We start from the raw sequence: 26,815 nt of genomic DNA on the forward strand, positions 1-26,815 counted from the left end.
GATTTCAGCCCTGGAATGGCAGGATAAACGTGAGACACTTTGCCCCCTTTTCCCCGTTATGGACCAAAGCCTTCTGCTGGGGTTTTCCTACCTTTTGCCTGACTTCTTCCATTGGTCAGTGTTTCCTGGCTGCCCTGGGCCTCCTGTGGTTTCATACTTCATAAGCCCCCAGCCCTGGTGGCCTCTGTGTCCACATCCAGAGAGCTTTGGGGTGAGGCTTCTACCCACAGGCTGGGTCAGCTCCCCCTCCTCTCCAGCCCACAGAACCGCTTTCACGTTAATCATGTATTTATCCTTAAATAAACGAATGCATAAGCACACCCTGGTAAATCGTTTATAAAGAGTGCCAAAAATTTAGTCTCTTGGCACCATTTTCTACCTCTCTCCGGAGCCACGTGATGGCTTCTAGTACCGCCCAAGCAAGGGTTCTCCGTGTTTATTTTTACATGTGGGAATATGTAGCTTTGCGTATTGCTGCTCCCTTCGTTTAATGTGTTTGTGGTCAAAGGGAAACAAACACGCAGTGGAAGGATAGAAAAGGAGACAGTGTTGGCCGTTGAATCCTTTTCATTTGTCTTTGTCTGAACCTCAAACCTAGCGAACGCGTCCAGGTTTTCTTCTTGCTTTCAGCTGTTCTCACACTCTAGCCCGTGCAAAAATGACAGCAATCCTTCTGCCTCAGCCTCCTGGGTGCTGGGATTTCAAGAGTGAGTTACCAAACCTGGCATGCTTTCAGTGTGCATGTGCGATTGTGTGGGCTTTGTTTTTTGGGGTGTGTGTGTGTGTGTGTGTGTGTGTGTGTGTGTGTAATTGGTTTGTGGTGAAGCTGGTCCATTCTCTGCTTTCCTGCGATGAGATTTTTTTTTTTTTAAATGTTATAATCTCATCTCCTGCACCACACAGTGGTTTGCTTCTTGGGTACGTTACTGTATGTACAGGGGAGAACCGTGCTGCTGGGTGAGCTGAGTCAGGGCACAGCCTGCCTTCCTACCCGTGCACAATGGTCAGTAAATTGGTATGGTGGTGTCCTGTGGTGGTGGCACCTTCCTCTGAAGGTGCGCTCACTGGCCGGGCTGCGGTAGGAACAGAGTCCTGCCTGTAGAAACCATGACTGGGACAAACATGGAGCCAGGGCTTGTTTTTCGTTGCCTGCACTGCAGTGTCGTGTGCCTGACTATCAGATTAAGTCCTTCAGTACAGTGTGTAGCGTGCCAGCCATGGCGCAGTGGCACGTGGAGCTTTGCCTTTTATTTGGGGTTTTTACCGGATAATATTGCGTGTGTTCTGTTTTTAGCATTTTTGTCAAAATCACGTGTATCTGAGTACACAAAGGCAGCTCTGTCCTTGCTCTGGAGCCCTCGTTGGTACAGATTCATGGAGATTTGTCTGGGCTGACCTCCGACACTTGAGGGTCTGTTCAGTTTGGGGCTGCTTTGAAGAGTGTTCTGTATATCCTTGTGTTTGACTCCTGTCATTAGAGAATAACCATGTGTCCCCCTTCTGGCTTGTCCGGAGGTGCACACATTTTACGCAGCTGCCATTTGGCGTGGGTATGAGTTTGATCTTAATTTTGAACGACACCTGCTCTTCTCCTGGACTTGCTTAATTCCCAGAGGGAGAGTAGGCCCATCATCGCCCTGCTTCATAGCGAGCTCGCAGCTGCCACATGGTCCTGAGCTTTCCCAGTGGCTTTCTGCAAATGTTTGCCATTGTCCTTTACATACCGTACTTTGCTCAAAGTCAAGTGTGTGATGAAACCAGGCTGCCATTAATGTTTGCATGACTGTCCTGGCAGAGCCACCCTGGGGTGTGCTTGGGTTTATTAGACAGGGTGGGCCAAGACTAGAGGACATAGGTGGTGTCAGCTCCAACAGAGATGCCTGTGGTCTGTAGGCCTCCTGTCCTTCAGACATTATCTTTGTGTTCTGGAAAGGTAGGTGCCCCCTTCCCTCTCATGTTGGCTCCATTTGAGATCCCAGAGTGTTGGACCAGCATGGTCCTGGACTGGTATGATCTAGTCCTTCTAGGCCAGGGCCGGAGGGACAGGCCTAGCTGATGCCATGGAAGGGATGAAGTGATGGTTTGTATATGGTTGGCCCAGGGAGTGGCACTATTAGGAGGTGTGGCCTTGTTAGAGTAGGTGTGTCACTGTGGGCGGGGCTTAATACCCTCACCCTAGCTACCTGGAAGTCACTAGAAGCCTTCAGATGAAGATGTAGAACTCTCAGCTCCTCCTGCACTATGCCTGCCTGGATGCTGCCCTGTTCCCAACTTTATGATAACGGTCTGACCCTCTGAACCTGTAAAGCCAGCCCCAATTAAATGTTGACCTTATAAGAGTTGCCTTGGCCATGGTGTCTGTTCACAGCAGTAAACCCTAAGACAGGATGCTTTGCATGGATCATCTAAGTCAGAGGCAGCAAACTTCTCCTGTATAGGGCCAGATGGTAATTAAATAAATCCCCACAAATATCTATTGTGAAATTCAAAACATACCTAATAGTCAAGGCCTGTGATTGAGGAAGGTGGGATTGTTCTGAGGACTGGGGTAATGTTTCCCTCAGCAGGGTGAGTCAGAGTAGGCCTTCCTTCATCCATTACCTCATTCACCTGACATGTCTACCCATCAAAACCGATAGGTTGTGCACAAACAAGGGTTTCCCACCCCTGAGCCAGGCCAGCTCCTTTGGCAGACTGTGGAGGCCACCCCTCCACTTAATCCACCATCAGGATGAAGGTACCTGCCTGCCAATGTTGTGGGGCCCAGAGGTGGACTGACCTACCCTGCACAGAGAAGGTGGTGCTTCTCTATGACTGGGGATGCTGGTACTAAGCTTTGGAACAAGGAGCACTAGGCTGCCTGGTAGTTTCCCTGGCCCTGGGACAGGCCCTCAGGTGCACAGAGGGACCTTCAGAGGCAGAGGAAGAAGAGCCTAGTGACATTCGGGAACCGTCAGGATGTCTATGTGGCTGAAGCTCTCTGTTGTGTGCAGGAGTGAACTGTCAGTGTTTTTCACTTAAATTCATTCTGCAGTTTGCAGCTATTGTGTGGGACAACCAGGTGTGAAAATGCAGTGAGCATGTGTGTGTGTGTGTGTGTGTGTGTGTGTGTGTGTGTGTGTGTAGTGGTGGGTTTGCTATGACCCATTTCCCACAGTCTCCACTCCTGCTCTTGGTTCACCAACTCCAATTACCACTCCAACAGTTGTTTGTTTTCCTTGGAAATATTTGAGACACATCCCTACAGTCTTATTTATGCAATAAATTAAATCTGTTAAGCTTGTTTTACAAACTAGAGGTCAGCTTGAGTCTAGTCTCTCCAAGTTTATAGGCTTTGGCTAGACATCAGCTGCGGCCAGGCCAGACATCTTTTATGTCCGTATTGACGTTTACAGTTCTGTATGCTTGGAGTTTGCCCACACGTCTTGGTGTAGGGTTGTCAGCTTTTTCCTTCCCAGTTTGAGTAGTTGTGGAAGAAGGTGTGGTGGGAGGTCACTGTTGAAAGTCTCAGCCACATTGCAGGTACCTTTGATTTCTGGAGACAACCAAAAGCCTTATTATTGTTCTTGGTTTAAGGTTTTGGCAAAGCTTTTTATAGCTCATAGATACAAGGCTTTTTGTCTTAATCATACTCGTTTCTCCTGCCTGGTTTAATCTGGATGGTCTATAAATACACGCCGTGATGGGGGTACATTTTTAGACGGGAGGAACCGCTTTTCCCTTGTGGGTTTTAATTATAATTACCTCTGCCACCAAGTGCCAGGCTCACCTTCACTTCACTCTCTGCAGAACAGACAGGGGAAAGCAGCAGCTAGTGTTTATCTTCACTCTTGAGGCCGGAAATAGCTTCCCTTCAACAAGAGGGGCAGGACTCAGATGGAGGCATGGTTTTATAAGACTTCTGTGCTGTTCTCGATGCGAGAGAGCTATGGTTTCCAAATCACGGTGTGGGCTGTCATCTGAGTTCCAGCTAGTTGCAGAGTGCCAGCCACTGGTACCTCAGTAACTCACCACCTCCAGCCCTTACTTTTGAGCAGGACTGAACGACACTCTACAGACACAGGTGTGCGCTGTGACCTGGGGTTACCAGTGGGCAAAGCAATTAAGTCTACTGGAGAGAAGCAGGAGCTTGCTAACTGATTACCCAGGAGTCCAACACACAGATGGAGCCTGATTGGTTTCCGAGCCAGCGTGGCAACAGCCAGTTCTTCCGTCTTTGGCCACTCCTGGAATCATTTCCTGCTTGCCTCTAGTGACCCTGAGTTACTACAGTGCACTCTCAGGGAGGCTTCATGGCTTGATAGAGTCCCATTCCTTGGCAGGCTCTCTGGTGCAAAAAGGGATGTATATGCTGCATGCACAGTAGCCCCTGGCCTTAGGGGAGGTCACTGGCGAAGGTCACAAGCAATAAAGGTGGTCTTATTAGTATTTCACAGGGCTCAGTGTGTTCAAGTGTTACTAGGTGCTCATAGAAGCCACAGCAGTGGTCAGCCCTGGTCACTGTACAAGGCAAGCCTTGGCTTTCTGCCCTTATCAGGTGTTGGACTTTTGCTGGATCCCTGTCTTGCTTTGCTCACCATTGCATCTCCACTAGCAGCTTTAGCGTCAGGCATGTACCGGGTGCTCAGTAAATCTCAACAAGCACTGACACCGTGGGCCACCCCCAGAGTGGTTAGCCCTTGCCGTGGAAGGACATCGGGTAGCTGGGTGTCAAGAGGTAGGAAGATACTCCAGGGAATTATCAGTGTTGGGAGGTGGAAGAAAACAGTAAGCTGGGCTAGTGTCAACCAGTTTACGGGGACAAGAGCTTCACCAGAAGGGAAGACAGTCCAGGGGCATGGATGGATGGGCAAGGAAAGCCCAGAGCGCAGGGAAAGTATACCGCTTACTTGAGTTGGGTATTACGAGTGCCGGAAGGAGTGTGATGTTTTCTCCCTTTATGCCTTGCACTCAAGCCTTTTCGGCAAGGGTTGCTGAGTGACTTCCAGAGAGCTCAGCCCAGCTACCGTGGGTATCCTCTGCTGTCTGTGAGGAGGATGGGAAGAGGGTGGCCCTTCCTGTTTAAATATAAGTCAGATAAGCTCTGGTCGATTGCAGAGACTAGCCAAGACTGATTCTTCCGCAGGAGTCGTGAACTGCATGTTTATCAGATGTGTTTCATAGCGAGGACCTGTCACATGGGAAGGGAACTGCCAGCTGTGACAGCACACTGACTCATGTCTGTATGTCAGGCTCTACCTCCCTGTCACACGGGCGGTGGCTCTTCAGGGACCAGTGTTTCTGATAGAGCCTGAACAAACACTGCTTGGAGGCTGGAGGACTGGGGAGGTTGTGAGGGACAGTTTAGTGCAGTGCTTTGTGGGTTAGCTACTGTTTCCCCTTGAGACAGAAAATGCCCTTTTCTATCTCAAGGTCCAGAGTGGGTTAGAGATGACTACCTAGGAATGTAAAGAGTTTACTTGGGGGATAGGGAGAGGACTCAATAGGTAAGTGAGTTTGCTATACAAGTGTGACACCCTCAGTTTAAAAAAAACAAGAAAACAACCCAGACCCCACACCATAAAAAAGCCAGGCATAGCCATAACCCCAGAGCTGGAAGGTGGGGGCAGGTGGATCTCCCAAAGACATAGTGTGAAAAGGGAAGAAGGAGGACATTAAGTGTCTCTTTCTGATTTCCACAAGTGTGCACACACACACACCCAGCACACACCATGGTCCCACATAAAAAGCCAGATATGGTAGCAGGTGTCTGTAACCCAGCATCGAGGTTGAGGCAAGAGGGTATCTCTGGGACACGTATACTACACTTAAAATCGTTCCCTGTACACGAAAAGCTAACTCATAAGAAATTTTGATGCAAGGCCAGCCTGAGTTATATAATATGGCAAGGCTGTCTTTAAAACCAAACCTGGGATATTTAAGCTCTATATTTGCCTAGGGCCAGGGTTTGATCTTGACATAACTAAGGGGTCACTCAGAGTACATCCTATTCGTTCAGACACATAGTAGTATAATAAGAAGGCGCCTCCCCCATTTTTTACTACATCTAGTGCCTTTTGATCCCTGTTCCATTTTAAATGGTCAATTTCAATCTCACTGGTCCTTTACCCCCCAGAAAATTGCCATTTTGGAATCAGACTGAGGACTTACAGAGGCCAGTGCTGGAAGCCCATTCAGCACTTTTAGATGACAGGTCACTTTAGTGTTTTGAATGGTCACCACTCTCACGGTCCCCAGTTGTATTCAGCCCCCGTCACAGCCACTTGGCGTCCTTTAATCTACTGAGCTGTTTAACTGAGTTGTGGCAGAGTGTTCGAGCTGTGTCTTTGGTGGAAGCTTGGCTGAAAATAAATCCCCAAGTTTTTATGAGTTGCTGGACCCATCGTTGAACACCTACTATGTGCAGATGTTGCAAGAGCCACTTACTGCTTCTCTATGAAGGGTGGCTCTGTAAATATTTGCTGAATATTAATCATGTGAGTGTTTAATCGTTCAGCCTTGCAAAGCTGGATTCTGGGAGAGAAATCTGAGGCTTGGGAGGATTAGGAACAAGCTTCCTAAACACTGCTGATAGCTTCACAAATGCAAAGCACCAGGCTGAGTTTGTGTGGGGCAGGTCTGGTTCTGTGACTTGCCTGCCTGTTCTTTAGAGCCTGCAGGGCAGGGCAGGGGAGGGGCACTTGGTATCCATAAGACTGCTCTTCCTATGTAGGTGAGAGGGGCAGACAGGGCTTAGGGACAACCCCGATGTGGTAGAGCCATCTGTCCAGATTCGATGTAAAGTGCTGTGTCCAGCAGATGATGTGGACAGAGGCAGCTTTTACGCTTCAGGTGCCTGAAACACATGAGTTGGCTTTTCTGTAAACCAACTGAACTGCTACTCTGTGCACTTAGAAAGACCAAACTGTGCAAAGACTCAGGCCATAGAAGCAGCCCCAGGGCCTTGCAGTAGGAACCCTAGAAACTGCTGCTGCCCGTAGTTACGGTCTGTATGTAAACGTGTTATTCATTCATGTATTCTCTGATATTACAGGCTTTGGACGTAGACCGGATGGTTCTCTACAAAATGAAGAAATCTGTGAAGGCAATCAATATCTCCGGGCTGGGTGAGTCCTCGCTCTTCCCTGGAGGCGGGTAGGGGGTGAAATCCTGACTTAAATCACCATTTGCCAATGAGTGTTGAGCCTCCTGCACTGAGCTTGCAGACCAGAGACACTGGGATACCTACTCCAGCAACTGGCTTTATTTCCCCGTAGTCTGGTTCAGGGGCAGTCCCCTGTCCTCTTGTCAGTCCTTGCATGGGCTCACTCCATCACACTGGATGGCAGACGCGCTGCTTGTGTTGGGATTTCTCTCTGTATTTCCCATCTCTCCTATTATTTCTTAATTTGGAATGAAAATGAGTAAACACACAAGCATAATCCACTACCTACCCAGTAATCTCTGATTGACTTATAAATGCACTGAAGAAAAACAATCACCTCAGAACTGGGGGAGCCCAGTTGCTCGTATTTGCTGAGCGCCCGTGGCATGTGTGTGATTCTAGCACAGGAAGTGGAAACAGAAGGACCAAAAGTTCAAGGGTATCCTCAGCTACATAGTAAGTTAGAGGCTAGCCCGGACTGCGTGAGATCCTGCCTCAAAACAAGAGTCCCTGGGAGCTTTTGGCTTTAAGTCAGCAAGCTGTGCAGATGGTAGGAAGGCTGCCCCACACAAATACTATTAATGATGGAAAATATTTCTGAAAAGTCACCAAATGTCTGTGTGGCCTCATTCAGAAGGAAGGTGTCAGTCTTCCGGAAGCAGAAATAGTGATGGTGGTAGAGGTTTGAGAGAGGCTGGTAGGAGTGGGGCAAGTGGGTGCTGCTCAGTGCAAACACCCTTGGTGGAGACGGTCTTTCAGATGCCCAACACTGAGGCTTGTGCAGTTAGTGCTGAGCATGAGCCAAGGGCACCTCCCATAGTGATGCTCACACTGAGTAGGGTTAGGGAGGATAAGAACTTCTAGACTGTGCCTTAGCCTGTGTCATCATCTTGTCCTCCTGTCCTATTACTACTCCGATTAAAAGGAGACACCTCAAGGTAAGGGGGTCACAGTACAGACACTCGGTGTCCTGAAGGCCCCTCTAGATCCACACACAGGCACCCAGACTCTTACACTTATCAGGGCTGCTCTCCCACAGGCTAGCTAGCCTTTTGCTCCTGGATCTACCTGTTGGGCCGTACGCCGGAAGAGTAAAAGTAGAACCAGGATGAGTAGGTTCCACAGGACTTGGGTCCAGGAAGAATGAACATATCTGACATAGGGCATTTGTAAGATTGAGTCACACATTACGGTCTGGGTGGACCAACGATGGCTGTCAGCACACCAGGGAGGTTGACGCTCAGTCCACCGCAGTCTGAAGTAGGAGGCTCAAGAAGCTGGGTTCTGGTGTTGGAAGGCGCAGAGTAGGTGTACTCACAGAGGGCAGGGTGGGAAAGCTAGCACCAGTCAGCTTGTCCCTCAGATCTCCTTTTGTGCAGACCCCTGCCAGAAGGTGCTGCCCACTCTTTGGGAGTCCTCCCTCTGTTTCTCTAGGAGCACTCTTCCAGATTTGCCCAGAGGTGCATCTCTGGGTTGATGTTGACTCCAGGACCAGTTGAGGCAGTAATCAGGGTTAACCTCCACCGTGTTCTCTTGAAGACGTAGAATTTACAGAAGTTATACAAGACCTCCACAGCGAGGCCCTCCGAGTGCAGCTGCAGAAACTTAGACACAACCCAAATAAGACATGAGGGACGGGAGGCTCAGTACGGCAAAGAGCCCAAGTTTCACCCTGGTCCCAGGCAGAACTAGCAGGAACAGCGAACAAGCGGATTTTTACACCTGTGTGGAGGGCTGGAAGGTGGTCCTCTGCCTTGGGCTCTGTCCTGCAGAAGGCAAGGGGACAATGATATCCTCTGAACACTCACTGTGGACCCTCAGTGGATTACTCTAATCAGACAGCAGGAGGGACCTGCGGATCAGAGCGGTTCCCAGCTGTGCTCTTTTTCTGCTGGCACAGGGCAGGGGCTGTTCAGTCACAAAGCCATTGCCCGGCTGCCTTCGGTCTGTCTCGAGTGAGTCTAGAACCTTGTTGCTTCTCAGGAGGCCAAGAACTCACTAAGGGACAGGATGTTCAGCTGTTGACAAACCCCAGGTTTCACAAAGCATCTCAGGAGAGTTTATTTTCATTTTTAAAATTTGGATTCACTTGTTTTTTTTTTTTTTTTTTGAGTTTATGATTTGGAGTATTGTATGCATTGGATAAAAGGGATACTGTATTTTGGTCATCAGATTGTTAAAAAAAGAGAGAGATTTTGTTATCAGAGATCAAAAGGAGATTATCTTTTTAAATGAGGTCAGTGTGGCTCCTATGCAGGCTGATACACATGTCCATCAGCCTTGATGCACCCACGTGTCCGTCATTCATTTGCCTTTCTGACCCATATTGCTGTGCGTGAACCATAAACCTCATTTCATTACATGTCTTCCTGGAAGCATTTTAGAAATAAAGACCGGAGGCACAGCTGTGTCTGCCTAAAGTCCAGCAGATTCCTCTTGCTCATACAAGTCAGTGAGCTCCGTTCAGAACATGGGAAAGAGGAGGGAGGCCTGTAGGAACAGTAGAAATGGGGGTGGAACATCAGTAGAAATAGGGGCAGAGCACCAGTGGACAGAATTCTTCCCGGAACTACCTGACAGTTTCAGTGTTCAGTTGTTAGGGGATGTTGCCTTGGTCTCTTCCATGTTCAAGCAGTCTTGAAGCCACAGCTGCCATATTTAGTGGACTCTGCAGGAACCAGATGAGGCGGCCTACCATCTGTCCCCTGGGCACAGGCCACACGGCAGACAGGTCCAGTCCCCATGTGCGGCGCGCTCCTTGACCAGCGAGGAAACACGACTACCACCAGAGGATTCTTCTCAGATCACGCTTTATTGTGGGAGCCTCTTGATTGAAGGGGAGAGCAGGAAGCGAGGGGCCCCGAACTACCCTAGCTGTCCGCTTATATAGGGAGAAGCGCATACAGGCTCGCCATGATTGGTTGTCACCAGTCTGCTGACACCAGAGGCCTCGGGATTGGCTGGAGATAGGTTATGTACTGCGCATGAGCAGGGTGCAGCGCCTTAGCTGACAAGAGCATTACTATATATGGAGTTGTTTACCTCAAACCGTGAGGGAGCCAGCGCCATCTTGTAATGGCGTCCGCATTCGGCTCCCCACACCCATGCCCACACACACATGTTCTATTACCTCACCGTTTCCTGACCTTCCCATGGTTTGGCCTCCCTCCCTCCCTGCACACTGTGTCGATCAAAATGCTGCTTCTCCTTGAGACCCCAGGAAGGAGCTTTGCTTACTGTCGAAAGCTCTTAACTGATAGGGCTCCACAGTTCTTGGGGACTGTGTCTAGGTTTGTATTGTTCCTGAGGTACCAGGCATGCAGCAAGCCGGCTTTGCACCTGATCTTGTAAGGGGACGCTTTCATTTTGTTATCTTGTATCCATCCATCAGTTCTGTTATGCCAAGTTTGAATTGTCATAAGGCTGTGAGTCTGATTTTTTTTTTTTTAAGTCCGAGTGCTATCTTGGAATCCTTATTTGAGAGTAAGTGTCCTATTTTGTGACTCGTTCTTTAGAATATATTTATTAAAATGAGTCTAAGGATAGTTTGAGTTGTTTTATACTAGTGATAAAATAAGTCAGAACACTGAGTGAGCACAGAACACTAATGCAACGGTCGGCTAGTGGCTTAGAGCCCGGACAGCTTTCACTCCAAAGGCTGTTCCCAAAGAGGACTCCCAGCGATTGATTCTAGTGTTCAGTGTCCCAGGATGGCTACTTATCCAGAAAGAGCAGACCTTTTGCTTATGTTTGAAACAACAGTGAGAACAGTTGAGCATTTATGCCTGGCCTGTGCTGTCTTTTCTGGTCTTAGCCTCCTAAGTCTATCCTGATTTGTCATGGACTGGCCCCATCTGACCTCTTGCCTGGCCCCAGTTTGTCTACTTCAACTTGGCTCTTTCCATTGCTTCCCGAGCATGTGGAGACTGTCTATGTCTTTCTCCACACTCCCTGGCTCTCATCGGGGTGTGACCTTCCCACCCCTCCTGTGTTTCAGGCTGAGACTTGAGGCTGGGTAAGCCTTCCCTGACTCCCATTTCCCTTTGTTTCTGTGGCATGTGTCTGTCTGCCCATTGGCTTCAGGGAGCACACGTTCTTCATTCAGATTTGCAGGTGGGAAGTGAAACATGGGTCTCACTGTGCTAAGATCAAAGCATCTTCAAGGTTCCGTCCCTTCCCCGATTCTTCTAGAGGCCAGCTGCACTCCTTGGCTCTCAGCCCTTGTGTCTTCAGAGCCAGCAAATGGCTACTGGAGTCTTCCCACGGGTCATGTCTGAGTCTCTGTGTTGTTAAAAGTCACAGGGCACCAATGTTGTTAGAAGATGATGTCCCGGCTTTCGGTTACCAATGTTAGGAAAAGGATGAAGAGAGTGTGTGTTGGGGGATATAGCCCATGGAGGTGTGGCGAGGTCTGGTGGTGAGGGGGATGCCTCTGGAAGGCCCATGTTGGGAATCCCTTCCCCCTGAGGGACCAGCCACATGACAGTATAGTACAGAATAATTTATTCAGGTCATGGGAGAGTTAAGAGGGTTTTAAAGGCAGAGAGAGAGAGAAGAGAGGAATAGAGAAATAGACAAGTAGAGGCCAGCTGTGAGCACGTGGAGGGAGAGGGGGGAACGGGAAGGAGAGGGGTAAAGGGGTGGAGAGCAAGGCTGCAAGAGACAAGAGAGAGAGGAGGGGGCAAGTAGCCCCTTTTATAGTATCAGGTCACTGGGGCGGAGCATACCTGGCTATTGCCAGGTAACTGAGGGGTGGAGTTTACAGAATCCCAACATTCCCCCATTTTTGTTTAATTAAAAAAAGAAAAATTAGAGGGGATGGTGGACCAGGAATAGGGTCATTGTGATCTCTGACTGCCTCACACTTGTTTTGGAGTGACATTTCTAGAGAGTCTAGAAAAGTGGGGGTAGGGATGTTTGTCTAGTCTTAAAAGTTGGCTGTTCCCTTGTTGTCTAGGGTCTGTGGAACCATCTGAGGATAGATCAGAAGTAACAGGTCCAGTGGAAGCGTCTGTGTCTTTGAGAGAAAGCTGAAGCATCTGTAGGTTGCTTCTCTGGAGCTGTTCTAGATGTAATAAGCACCTGGACTTGACAAGATGCTGGAACACACACATGTATGCATTATAGGTAGAGATTAAGTACATTTGGAAGAAAAATTTTGTAGGAGCGGTCCTAGTGCTGCCATTCCTCCCCTTTTCTTATCGTAAAAAGGAGAAAAAGGGGAGGGGGAGGCCGATGGTGAAAGAAGAATAGGGGCGCTGAGGATCTCATTGGATACTTCCTGCTGTCTTGGGGTGTTGTAGGGGTGCAGCTGGCTTTTACCATCGGGGTCTGCCTGGCAAATGTTCACATCAGGTTCCTCTATGGACAGTGGGTAGTAGTCCTGTAACAGGAACTAATTAATAGTTTGGTTAGAAATCTTTTGTATCTATCGTTGAAGGAATATAGAAATGAGATTGATAAGGCAGAAAGCAAATACAGAACATGTCCTGGATGTCTTAAAACAGTTTGTCATGCCATGAAGAGGGATGGAGGAAAGGTAAGGAGTCATGGCAACATTAGAGTCAGGGCAGCTGATAAAGGGTAAGGTTTAGGTTATTAGGCAACATCACTAGGGAAGCTGTAAGTGGCAATTGTGTGTTTGCTCCAGGGAGTACACATAGCCAGCAGTCTTTAAAGCAGCCAGGTTGGGTGACATCAATTGAGACATATTTTTTCTGAATGTTGAGAGTACTTAATGGGGACCCTGGTTGGTTTTTTTACGGTAGAGCTTACCAACAACTTCTATCTCCCACCTGGGATCTCATGGAGCTGTAGTCGTCTCAAGAATCACCTTAAAAGGGTCCTGGTAGGGTCTAGTAATTGGATGACAACAGAAGAATGATGTTTAGCAACAAACTTGGGGGTCTACCTGAGTAGCTGGTAAAGGAAACAGCATGTTTGTGTTAGTAGGTTGACTGGCTAGGAGGAGGAGCAGAGGGGTTGCTGACGAGCTTGGGTTTAGGCGAATGGGGGGAGCAAAGGAAATAGAGGCTCCCAACTTTGCTAGAAGGCCTTTTCCCAATAAAGGGATAAGACATGTTGGCACTACTAAAAAAGAATGGGTGAGAGGTACACCCCTAAAAATGCAACTAGGTGGTGGGGTCAGGTGAGGAAGGTAAGGTTGTCCTCCTACCCAACAATAGGAAAATGGGAAGGAGAAGTGGGTTCCCTAAACTCTGTCAGGACCGAGTAAGTGGCCCCAGTGTCCAAGAGGAAGGAGATGGGCTGCCCACATACCGTGATAGCTACCCATGGCTACCTGTTAGTGATGGCAGTGGTCAGGTCAAGGGAGCCTGGTCCTCTTCAATTGTCCATAGCCAAGCCTAGAAGGCTGGAGGGCTATTTGGGCGTGATGTCCCAATGTCTTGCGTGACACAGGGCAATCGACAGATGATGTCTCTCTGGATTGTACCTAGGACATGGCCCCTTTGGCTTGTGGGGGCTAGGGCTAGCTTTCGCCCAATGACCTATTGACCACATCCGTAGCAGGGGCCCGGCAGTGTAGCAGTAGCTGGGGCTGGTCGGGAAGCCTTTGCCAGCATATGGTATTTGTTTGTGAGCCTTTTTACCTTTTCCATGATACACTTGAAAGGCCAGCACCAAGACTTTTGCCTGTGGAGTTAGGGGTCCCCTCTCTAGGTTTTTAAGCTTGTCTCTTACATAGCTCTGCGAAAAGAAATAGGTCATTAGAAGTTGTTTACCTTCTGGGTTTTCAGGGTCTAAGTTAGTGTCTATCTGTTTAATGGAACTCGTCTGCATGCATTTTTTTTCTGCTCCTAAACTCGCAGGCTTTCCCCAGGAAGTAAATTATTAGTAAGAATCATATGTAAAGCATGGAATGCCAAACTATAAGATGTGGCACAGAAGAGGACAATAGAGGGAGGGAAGGGGCATCGGCAGCGGTGCTTGAGGCTCGCTAGAGGTTCCAGCCATGGGGTGGCACCACCCTGCCCCTTGCCCCTTGGTGGGCTGGGGAAGTACCTGTGCTGCCGCCATGGCGGGGACGGGGGGGGGGGGTTGGGGGGGTAGGGGGAGGAGGGCTTAGCTGCCTCCAGGAAGCCTGCCTACCTACAGGCTCTATTAACTCCAGACAGTTAGTTCTGGATTCCTGTAGCTGGCAAGGCACTGCTTCGCCCCTCAGTGAATGGGAATAGTGGTGGGGCCCAAACAACCAAAGCTCCTGCCCACCAGCTCCCAGCGGACAGAAAGTGTCTGGGACAGAGTTCGGGAAGGAGATAGCACATGTGGGATGGGAACCACTAGGTCTAGCAAACAGAGTCCCAAGCAAAGGCTAGGGAAGGGGCCAGACCTGCTCTTCACATAGCAAACTAGGCAACAGTCATCGGACCAGGGAATCTATACTCTGGATCGCTAAGCAAGGGAGTGCAGTTTATTGTTTTCTGTTTACTGAAATTAAACCAAAGCATCCCAGGAAACAGAGACAAAGAGCAACGAAGACAGGCCCATGGGCGAAGATACATATAGGCTGTATCAGCAATGGGGCTAAACTCGGAGGCTGTTGCTCCACAGAGGCAGTGCTCCTGAATGAGAGCGGCTCAGCCAGGCCCAACCTGGCATCAGTAAACAGTGCGCAGGGGTTTGGGGGGGGTCTTACCTAGGGCAAAAGTCCTAGAATGAGAGGCAGTAAAACATCCATCCTCAGGGGTAGCTAAAAGCTCAGGAACTCTTCCCTGGGACCTCATGGATGCTTACTCTGACCAATGAGGGGAGGGAGCTTACCAGGTCTCTGAAGCTTGGGCTAGTGAGTGTTGGGATGTGAACCTGCGTTTCTCAATCCAAGTCACTGCAGCAATGAAAGGAAAAAGAGATATCCAGTTGTGAGGAAATCTAATCTCCTCACACGGGGCATCAATATTGTTAAAAGTCACAGGGCACCAATGTTGTTAGAAGATGACGTCCCGGGTTTCCAAGGGAGATGCTTCTGGGAGGCCCATGTTGGGAATCCCTTCCCCCTGAGGGACCAGCCACACGACAACAGTATAGTACAGAATAGAGTTTATTCAGGTCATGGGAGAGTTAAGAGGGTAGTAGAGGCAGAGAGAGAGAGAGAGAGAGAGAGAGAGAGAGAGAGAGAGAGAGAGAGAGAGAGAGAGAGAGAGAGAAGTAGACAAGTAGAGGCTGGCCATGAGCATGCAGAGGGAGAGGGGGGAAGGGAAGGGGAAGAGGAAAGGTGGGGGGGGGAGCAAGGCTGCAAGAGACAAGAGAGAGAAGAGGGGGCAAGCAGCCCCTTTTATAGTGTCAGGTCACTGGGGCGGAGCTTACCTGGCTACTGCTGGGTAAATGAGGGGTGGAGCATACCTGGCTGTTGCCAAGTAACTGAGGGGTGGGGTTTACAGAATCCCAACAGTCTGTACTGAAGTTTGTCACAAAGTAATGCTATATAGTCATGCCTTGAACAACAGGAGCTTATTGTAGTTCTCGAAACAGGACCTTCCCATTAGGCTACCAAGGTCTTGGTTTATAGACAGTTTGCTTGTTCTGAGACCATAGCCCTGTAGCCCTGCCTGGCCTGGAACTTGCTATGTAGACCAAACTGACTGAAAATTCACAGACCTACCTCTACCTCCTATGTTCCACCACACATGGCCAACAGTTATTTTCTTGGGATACAGGAAGCAAGTCCTCTGGGGTCTCTGCTCAGAGGGGCATCAATGCCATGAGGACCTTGCCTTCCGAATTCATTTAAAGCTAATGGTTTCCTAGTAGCTCCATCTCTTGATATTAACACATTGAAGGTTTGAACTTCAGTATTAAACTTAGGGATACAGTGTTCAGTCCCACTACAGACACTGAATCTCCTGTCTCCCTCTTTCACATTTAAGCACCTTACATTTTAAAAGTTACGTGTATTAATTATTATTTAATGTGGGGTGAGGCAGGGGCTATGCGTAATAGAGTAACCTTCACAGCTTGATTTTCTCTTCCTTCCATGTTGGCCTCAGCAACGGAATTCAGGCTGCCAGGTTTGGTGGCAAGTGCTTTCACCTGCTGAGCACCCCATCGCCTAGAACAATCGAATCTCAAATTGGTTAGCAAGTTTAATTCATCTACTCTTATTTCTACAGTGTCAGGCAGCGCATTATACTCATGGGGTCCAGGGAAAACGGAGTGAGGGATGGGTCTCCTATATCGAGCCTCTGAACAGTTTTGAGGTTCACTTCAGACTCTTCTGGTGAGCCCCACATTAATGAGTTCCTAATATCCAGGTACTGTTAACAGCTGCATATAGGTGCCCAATAAATCCCCAGCTGACTTAGGTTTCCATTGCATGATCTTTAGACACCGCCTCCTCAGCGCAGAAGAAAAAGACAGGCTGAGAACTGTAGATCCAAGCAGTGTCTGTTAGGACAGACACCGTCTGTGAGGTTTGCTCTGTGAGGGCTTCTGTGGGTTTGTGTGGAAGGAACATGCCTGAGATGCTTTGGAGCAGGGTCAGGAGACCATGTCCAGCCACCATGTTTTAAGCTGGTGAGCTAATGGTGGTTTTTATTCTTTCATCTGATATGTACACAACAGCCTTGCCTCTCACCCTGTGGGCCGAAACCCCTTAGACAAACCTAGGTCTCCAAAAATATTTGCCTTACGATTCATAACGGTAGCAAAATGGCAGTTATGAAGTAACCGTGAGAACAATTTTTGGTTGGGGTCACCACAACTTGGGGAACTGTGTTAAAAGGTCTCAGCATTAGGAAGGTTGAGAACCACTGCTCCAGAGAGATCTGGTTAAAACCTCAGATGGAACCCCTATCTGTAGAGTCCCTGGTTCCACTGGTCTGGTTATAGCATCAGTGTTTGCTAATTAAACAGTGCCCTGAGGGTAGAGCTGGTCTTTGAGAAGTTCACCTTTGAAGTTGTCCTGGGTTAAGGTATCAGCACACCCCTCCCCTCTTTATCTCCTAAGCATTGATTTTCTTTTGTGACAGCAAGAGATTGTGCCCTCTGTTGGGGATGCCTTTTGTGGAATGTCTTGTGAACAGGTTTTTATGCTGTTAAACTGTTTCAGTAATTTTCTCCCAGTAGACTGCTACCTGAACTCTTACAAAACAAACAAAACCCCAAACCCTACTTTATATCTATTTTAAAACTCTTCTTAAAGTTTCTAAGCTCAGGGCTGGAGAGATGGCCTAGTGGTTAAGAGCACTGACTGCCCTTCTAGGGGTCCTGAATTCAGTTCCCAGAAACCACAAGGTGGCTCACAACCCTCTGTAAAGAGATCCAATGCCCCCTTCTGGTGTGTCAGACACACTAGCTTTAGTGTGTATAAAAATAAAATAAATAAATGCATCCTTCAAAAGAAAATGTCTAAGCTCTGTCTCAGCTGGGAAGTGGAAGGTAACGTTTTCATCTGTGTTTGGCATGTCAGCGGGTTGGAAATTCGTCTCCAATAAGGAGGAAGCAACGTGAGACTTTTGTTTCCATTTCTAGACATATTTCAGTGGATAGAGTGTTCTTAGGGAGAGCTACAGCCCCTCTCACTTGGAATCTGGAGGCCCCGGGGGAAACTGTCACATCCCCAAACCAAGACACAGAAGAAGAAATGCTAATTTTAGCTGCAACTTCTACTGTCTTATATCTACTGGGAAAAAAAAAATGAGTCTTCACAGCCTCTTCACCAGGTGTGTGTGTGTGTGTGTGTGTGTGTGTGTGTGTGTGTGTGTGTGTGTGTGAAAGAGAGAGAGAGAGTGCACACATACATGCACATATGTGTGCATACTTTTGCCCACATGAGCAGGAGGTTAGAGGACAACTTGTGGGAGTTTTCTTTTTTCCACTACTTGGCTTATAACAGGCATTTCAGCCTTCTGAGACACCTCGATGGCCCTATTTTTATTAATGAGAAGCCCATATTAGCTTAGGGATTGAAGTTTTAGTGCATATTAAGAAGACACCACATGTGGGCATGGTTTTCTAACTCGTACATGGAAAAATAAATCATAGCTGTTCTCAGAGTTGGGCAGGGATACTGGAAAGCTGGGATTCCACTCCATGGTTGAGGCATTAAAAATGGGCACGCAAAGTTTTCAGAAATGCCTAGGCGGGACGCATTACTAGTGTCCTACACACTAAAATCAAAATCTCTACGTGGAAGGATATTCTTGGACAAATACAGTCGCTGTTTTGTTGCCTTGCTTCTCATGCCGAAAAATCAACAGGATCTCCTGTGACAAAACCAGGATCGGCCGCTTGTGATGATGGGACTGTACATCAGGAAGGAGAACACTTATGAAATTCGGGCTACAGAATCTGTGCACACATTTCTGTTATTAAAAAGAAATAGTGCATCGTAACATCATGAAACGGCATATATACCATCAAGAACTTCATAAGCCTGATTGTTGAAGAGTCATAATGGCAAAAGTAGGACGTTTGAGTGTTTGCTGTAGGCCAGGCAGTCCGCTTACATAAATGCCATCCCTACAGCAATGCTGTGAGTTAGGTGCTGACCTTTGGCAGGCATGTGGCATGGTGAGGATGCACAGCAGAGGAAAACATCCTACAGGCAGCTCCTCCTGAGCCCTGCGGTCCTGCTGAGCAATCTGCAGGTTGTTTTGGCTGGCTGCCAGTTTATTGTGGAGCTGTACATGCCATTTGTGCTAGAGGTGACTCTCAGATGACCTCAGGGGAGTGTGAAGGTCATTGTCTTGTTGAGTTATAAAATCCTTGGAGCCTTAGAGTGGAGGATGCTCATCGTACAAGAATGCAGGGTGACGTGGGACTTGCTGTTTTAGAGGGGAGAGGAAACCTGTGAGACAGGGCTTCTCTGTGTTGTCCTGGAACTTGCTATGTAGATGAGACTAGCTCTAAACTCAGATATCCACCTGCCTATGCCTCCTGAGTGCTGGATTAAAGGTGTGCGGGTGCCACCCCCACCCAGTGGCTTGTTCTTGTCTAAGATGGTTTTCCAAGAGAAGGTTTTACTCAAGCTGGATGGAGAAGGTGACTGTGAGCTACTCCTTGGAAGGTTCTAGCAGCAGGTTGGAGAAAGGTGATGACAGGGGTTGAAGTCTGACAGTGTTCCAGGTCTAGGCTCTGGCTGCCAGCTCACTCTCTGGTGCTTAAGTACAATGACTGGAATGCAATCTGGCGGCTTCCAGAGGGAATCTTGTCAGCAGTGATTGGCATGTTAATCACGGGAACACCCAGCCTGTAAGCACTGGCCTGAGTCAGACTGGTGGGTATTGTTCTGACTGGTGGGACATTGAGACTCATCTGTGCATCCCCGGATAACGCAGCAGTTCTTAATCTGAGGGTCCCAAGCCCCCTGGGAAGTCGAACAACCCTTTCATAGGGGTAGCAGCAAAAATAATTCTATGGTTGGGGGTCACCACAGCATGAGGAACTCTTATCAAGGGGTCACATCCTTCGAAAGGTTGAGAACCATCGATGTAGAGTGTGAGGAATAATCTTGTGAACCTTCTTGGTGCCTCTGAGAGCTAGAAGATGAAGAATGGTTGGCGAACTGTCAGCCTCCCAGGTGGACACTGTCTTAATAAGTCGAGCACCACTGGACTTAATGTAATGCAGGATCACCTGGCAGAATCCGGACCTGTTTCCTCAGAGCTATCCCAAGATGACTGTTACTGTCCCTCATCAAACCCTAGAAGTCATCCTGGATCCTTGGCTCAAGGACTCAGGGTGGAATGGGAGGGCATCTTACCAAGTCTGTATGCCCAGGGTGATGAAATAAAATCAAAAGGAAAAGGCCAAAAGCAGCTTGGTTAGAGAACACATGTTACGTGCGCTATGCTGTGTGCGCTGTGGCTGATCGCATCATTTGGCCAACGTGAGGGCTTCCTCTGGCAAAGAATGCAATTGGATGTAACATTGGATGTGTTTCTAATTGCCTGGAGTTACTTCCTTTTGAGGGGCACCTGGGAATTAAATCCTGGAGAGAGTTGTCTACCGCACCCTTACCTGGGCTTAGAGCAGAGTGAGACACAGGCAGCTCTAACCAGGGAGAGGCCCTACCAGTGCCGGAGATTTTCCTCCTTCCTAGTGCTATGTGTGCCCCGTACGTTCGCTGTCACGGCGGGCTGTCTTAACACGTTTGTACTGGCTGCTTCAAGCTCAACTCATTGTGTTGTATCTAAGTCTACCTCACCTCCCATTTCTCCTCCTCAGCCTTCCATTTTTAAATTGATATGTGGGTCTCATTTCATAGCCCAGGTTTGCCTGGTATTCACTATGTTGCTCAGGTTGGCCCTCCTACCCACAGTGATCCTCTGTTAGAAGCCTTTCAGTGCTGGAGTTATAGGTATACACCGTGTGTGTGTGTGTGTGTGTGTGTGTGTGTGTGTGTGTGTGTGTGTGTGTGTGTATCTGTGTGTGTGTCTGTGTGTGTGTCTGTGTTGTGTGTTGTGTGTGTCATCAGTGTGCGTGTGGAGGCCAGCATGGTATCAGGTGTCTTCCTTTATTGCCTAGAGACAAGGTCTCTCACTAAACCTGAGGCTTGCCCTTTTTGGCTAGGTTGTCCAGCCAGCAAGTTTTTAGGGTCTTGGATCTACCTGCCTCTTCCTCCCAGTTGTGGGGCTGCATTGCTTACATGGCTATGCCTGGCTTTTTACAGGTGCTGGGCTTAACTCTTAACACACTGAGCCATCTCTCTAGACCCTACACACACACACACACACACACACACACACACACACACACATTCTGACCCCTCATCCATCTTCTTAATACAGATTTTATGATCCTTTAAATTACCTTCCAGTTTTTTCTATCACTTAGGGGAAGCACTTCATTATCTGGTCCCAGGGGCCCCTCCATCAGCTGCTGCCTCTGCCGAGGGTGTGCGTGTCCTAAGCCCATGACTTTCTGAGAGCCTTTCTGTCTGACAGAGGCTTGCTCCTTGAGGCCAAGGCCTGTTATAGGAATTCATTAGCATCATAGGCTGCCCACATGACTGGATTTTGTTCTCTTAGATGATAAGTGCTTAGGGAATACAGAATGAAAATACACAAGAGAGCTGATGTTTTCAGTACCCAGAGTAAAGAAACTAGCAACATGAAGGACAAGCATCTTTATCGGCACTGCATCCCCCGCTTGGCTTCCAGTGCATGGCGAGCAGCGCACGTTTGGGAAAAGTCGTTGTGGGTTGTGTTGAATGATTCACACTGCCTCTGAGCTGTCCCTGATAGTACAGGACCACTAAAGGCAGGATCAGAGGGTATTTAGATTATGCCTTGACCTGTGTTGACCACAGCCTGACTTGGTATGTGACATACCAGGGTGGAGTCTGTTGGGACCAGTGCCATTCATGGGAGTCTTGAAGTGGAAAGAACTATAGGTGTTAGAGAAAGCACAGGGTTGGGAAGGAGTGTCCCCCTGAAGCCAGCCTTGCCAGAGATGATACGCTACCTGCTTGCTCGTACTCTCTCTCTCTCTCTCTCTCTCTCTCTCTCTCTCTCTCTCTCTCTCTCTCTCTCAAGAATAACAGACTACAGTGATTTTATTCTTTTTCTTCCTCCTTCTCTCCCTCCCTTCCTCCCTTCCTCATTCCCTTCCTTCCTCCCTTCTTCCCTCCCTCTCTTCATGCATTCCTCCCTCCCTCTTTCTTTTTGTTTGTTTGTTTGTTTGTTTTTTGAGACAGGGTTTCTTTCAGTAGCCCTGGCTGATTTGGAACTCACTATGTAGACTAGGCTGGCCTTGAACTCACAGAGATCCTCCTGCCTCTGCCTCCTGAGTGTGGATTAAAGGCATATGCCACTGAAAAGACTAGTGATTTTTAAAAATTATTTTATGTTTATGGGCGTTTGCCTGAATGTATGTCTGCGCGCCATGTGTGTACAATGCCCACTAAAACCAGAAGAGGGCAACAGATTGCCCAAAATTGGAGTCAATGGACCTTTGTGAGCCTCCAGCATGGATGCTTGATGCTTGGGCAGGAACCCAGATCCTCTGGACGAATACCCTGTGCTCTTAACCACTAAGCCATCTCTCCAGCAGCAACTACAGTCACACAGGCATGGAGGGCTAAAATGGTGGAGCTCTTGCAGCCCATGGTGGCTTCTTTGTGCTGTTTTCTTACTATGAGGAGGCCTAAGTTTGGTTTAGGAAATTCAGTGTGAGCGCAACCAGCTTTCCTGGTATGCAGGAACAGAAGGAGCTTGGTGGACTGTCACTGTGGTTGGTTTATTTCCTCAGCTATAAGATAGCGTAAAGGAATATTCCAGAAAGTGTGGGGTCTGCTGCCTGGTTTGCAAAGACAATGGTTTGTTGAGTGCTTGTTATTTTTAACCATTATGCATTCTGATACATTTTCCTTCAGCCTCTGTTCTGTATCTTATATTTTATTAAATCAGGACTGAATGTCTAATTTTATATTCTGCCTTTTTCAAGTTGGGCCTCCTGTCCTCCATTCCATGAGATGACTTAACAAGCTGACTTTAGTGTTAGAGAAATGACCACAGCGGTTAAGAGTGCATACTGTTCTTGCAAAGGACTTGAGTTGGTTTCTAGTATCCACAACTAGGCCAGCTGCAAATACCTGCCCTCTTCTTGCCTCCATGTGAACACACACACACACACACACACACACACACACACACACACACAATCACACAGTTAAAATAAATCTTTAAAAGCCAACTTGTTGGCACTGTGTGCATTTCCTACTTCCAGTCTGCTAATCATCTTGCATACAAAGCTCTGCTAGCCTTGGCTTCTCTTCACACCAGCAGTTCAGAACCTCGGAAAACACACATTTCTGATGGTCTTAGGAAACCCCAGCCATCTCATTGCTGTTTCACAAATGTAATTTTACTACTGAGTGGTATCTCCGTTCTTAAGACCATCGGAAATATGTGTTTTTCCGATGATCAAGACCCACAGGTTAAGAACTGTTGCTTTGGATAGATTCCTGGAAGTGGAGTTCTCAGATGGCATGAGCATTTTAAAGACTTTATTACAGACCACTAAGTTGTCCGCTGGAAGGTTACTTTCAGTTTTTCATCTGGGCCTGACCCTAGAAATGAATTCTAAAACCAGCTTTCTCCTGGGACAGGAAATGACCCTGTGAAGTGGTGAGATCATCCCAGAGTTTACCTTATTCCTTTAGAAATTGTGTGCTTCAGGTTAAATCTGAAGGGCTATGATCACCTTTGGAGTATCTTTATGTGAACGTTTGAATGTCCATCATTTCATCTGGGGGAGTCTCACAGTGCTGCTCTCAAGGGGAATGAATGTCTCCTTAACTTGTTCCCTTCACTAGCTGTCCAGTAGCTCAAATGTGCCACCTCGGTGGATGCTTCTCGGCCAGAATCCAGGTGGCTATGATCTTGTTGGAGCAGGGGTTTGCAGCAGCCCTGGGGTGATGCAGAAGTTTGTGCCAGGCTGGTGCAGGAACTGCCCGCCTGGCTCTCTTCCTCATCGATGATGGCATTTTGAGCTGTCGGCTTGACTGGAAGGGTGTGACTTTTGTTTTAGCCTAGAGCAGAAGGGAGGGTTGTGAGTAAAGCAAATGTACCAGCAGTTCCTGCTGTAGAGGAAGAACACTGAGCCGAGAGTCAGGACGCCTTGATGCAGTTGCTGTCTTCCCCATGCCTGGGTTGCTGTCTGTGAAGAGAGGGCCAGGGCAGGTCTTCTCTCAGTACCGTTAGAACAGGACAGGGCAATGGATATGGATGGACAAGATGTATATACTGGCCGGATTTGGTTTCAGAGTTGAGAGCTGGATGCAGGCAGGAACTTTGAAAGAGATGTTGACAGCCATCGAATGCACAAGACTCTCTGGGGCTCACAGAGCTTTACGTCTTCTTGTTTCCCCTCGGTGGGTCATATCCACCCTTGGAACGTTTGTCCAAATGTTTCCTTGGTGCCTGGTATGGAGCAGTGATCAGTGAGGACATTGATATCTCTTTCCCTAGGCATGTATACCTGCTCCTGTGAACATACTTGTCCTTGGTCTCAGTCTAATGCACTGCCGTGCTCTTGCCGGGCTGAAAGTAATGAATGACACATCTGAATTGAAGATGGAGGAAGTTAAGACTGTGTCCCTGTGTTCTCCCCCCACCTTGCCCATCTTTTGTTGCTCTGTGCTGGTGGCTTGCACCCTTAGTGTAGTGTGCCACTTTGACTCACTAGCTTTATGTGTATGTGTCTCATTAAAGAGGAGCAAGGAGGGCTGGAGAGATGGCTCAGTGGTTAAGAGCACTCACTGGCTGTTCTTCCAGAGGTCCTGAGTTCAATTCCCAGCAACCATCTGTAATGGAACCTAGTGCCCTCTTCTGGTGTGTCTGAAGAGAGCAACTGTGTACTCACGTATATAAAATAAATCGAGGGAGGGAGAGAGAGAGAGAGAGAGAGCGAGAGCGGGGCGGGTGGGGCGCTGCCTTTTGCCATTTTAGATACAATAATTTTTTCCCTTAAATCACATTCTTTTGGGTCTGCTCCATGATACACATATTTAAAATGACAAAATCAGGTAAGCCAAAAAGCGCAAGATGGAACCTAACCCTTGGACTCTAACCTTCATGTCTGCTGCTGCTGCTTAAAGGATAAGTTCTTGGGTGGGGGTACCCTAGTTCATTCATCTCTTGAATAGATTGGATTTTGTGTGCTGAAGTGTGGGAGACGGGAACATATGCAGAGAAAACTCCAAAGGAATGGGGTCTCATCCTGGAGTGGGTCCTGCAGGTTCCTACTCCCCGAGTCTCCCAGAGGAGACAGTCTTGGCCTGGGATCCCCCAGATTAGAGCAGAAGATGCATTTGAAGCAGGGGAGGTGAGAGAGCGAGTGTCCCGTAAAACAGCTTTCAGTTCTGTAAATAAAAGCTGAGAGATTCATTTTGAGATCTTTCCAGAAACTTTATTCCCAGGCTATTTATTTTAGACTCCTATTTTAAGGTTTGTTTTTTTGGCAAAAGAATGATAAAGGCTCTCAGATTGCTCTCAGATCTTGGTAGGAAAATTTCCAACTCGGGGATGATCCGGAGCTATCAGTTACCGTGCTTATAGGCAAGTAGGTTGGCTGTTCTCACAGTGGGAACCCTGGGCATCCCAGGAAGACATAGAAATGTAGAGCATACAGGCTGGAGTGAGATGCTTCTACTCATTTGAGCTTTGAAGGAAGTTCCCTTACACAGACACACACTGCATACACACACACTGCACACACTGCACATCGCCATAACCAGGAAGTTTTCTTACACACACACACACACACACACACACACACACACACACACACACACACACACACACACACACGGCCAGTACCAGCTATGTGCTGTAGCCATCAGCTCTGGGCTAAAACCTCACTGGACCTTGCCTATGTTTTAACTTGGAAATAATTGTTTGTTTTTTTAATAGTATTTGGTGCAGAAGGCCTATTCTTTATAGTTCACCACATGTGCTAGACTTATACATGGAAATGGGCATTATTGATCTAACTGAAATGGAATTTAAGAATCTAAAAATTGAGTGCTTTCCGTTTTAGCAAGGTACACTAGTTTTGATTTTTAAAATGGGATTTATGATTATATGTGAGCACATGCACGCTACAGCACACACATATATATCAGAACATGACTTTGTGGATCCATTTTATCTTTCCACCTTTATGTGGGATCTGGGAATTGAACCCCATCTGTCTGGTTTGCATAGGAGGTACTTACCCCGCTGAGCTGTCTTGCTGGACCGAGGTAGGCTATTTTTAGATGTGAAACACCAGTATGCCAGAGAAGGGAGGAGCAGGCTGGAGAGTCACACATTCATGGCTGAAGCCCAGCTGTACCACTCTGGCTTGCCCGGGACTCCATATAGACATCTGATGTCGCTTCTACTGCTGTTTGTAGTGTCCTTACCCTACATTGACTCTTACTATATTCTGACACCAGAGGCCAGCAAGCCTCTGTCATTCACAAAACTGATAGAGTCAGTTTAGTGAAGGTTACCCTTACCTACCGGTCACACAAATGCCCCCTGGCAGCCACAGAAATGAAGCCCAGATCTCCTGAGGGCTTCTCTTGTGATACTAATGTGTGTGTGTGTGTGTGTGTGTGTGTGTGTGTGTGTGTGTGTGTGTGTTTTCATCTAGAATTCCTGAGCCTCTCTGGACGCCGCCCGCCCCCACCAGTGCTGAGAAATGACCCTCAGGGCTTTGTCCAGGCTAAATAAGCAATGCCACTGAGGACATCCCCAGCCCTGGGATATGCTTCTCAAAATAAAAAGACTGAGGCATTGAAATTTCACTTTCTCCAGTGTTTGCTAAGTCCACATTAGCGGCCCCACAAATACCAGGTGCCAATCGAGGTCAAGGACATGGTGCCTCCTGGCAGCGGGTGAGCAGGCCATTCATAGATCATAGGATTGGCTCAGGGTTTGGGACTGCCCTCAAAAGGGCTCAGTCCCTTTGTTACCAGGCCTTGGCGCTAATGAGCAATGGCTCTGTGTTTCTGAGAAAGGCGACTGCAGAGACGCCTTCAGGATCATTCCCTGAAGAGAAGCCAGAGTGTGTGGACCATTTCTGCCTGGCGATGTCTACACAAATTGTGCAGTGCACTTGCCTTGCCTGGCCTGGAAACTGGTTGTGTTTAGTTTCTAATTGAGACAAAAGTCTAGGAAGCAAGACCCATGGGAGTGGCAGTTCTGTTAGAGACTGGCTGGT

General features: G+C 48.0%; 1 protein-coding gene across 2 annotated transcripts in view; it reads left to right on the plus strand.

Annotated features, from left to right (window-relative positions):
• Positions 1 to 26,815, plus strand: part of ASAP2 (ArfGAP with SH3 domain, ankyrin repeat and PH domain 2) — a 156,162-nt gene that overhangs the window by 49,298 nt on the left and 80,049 nt on the right. For both annotated transcript variants that reach the window (XM_080938356.1, XM_080938357.1), the window contains exon 2: positions 7,034 to 7,106. In XM_080938356.1, the coding sequence (XP_080794482.1) occupies positions 7,034 to 7,106 (73 nt within the window). The remainder of the gene's footprint in view (positions 1 to 7,033; positions 7,107 to 26,815) is intronic.

Source organism: Micromys minutus (assembly GCF_963924665.1).
Source record: "Micromys minutus genome assembly, chromosome: 1".
In the NCBI taxonomy this organism is placed as follows: domain Eukaryota; kingdom Metazoa; phylum Chordata; class Mammalia; order Rodentia; family Muridae; genus Micromys; species Micromys minutus.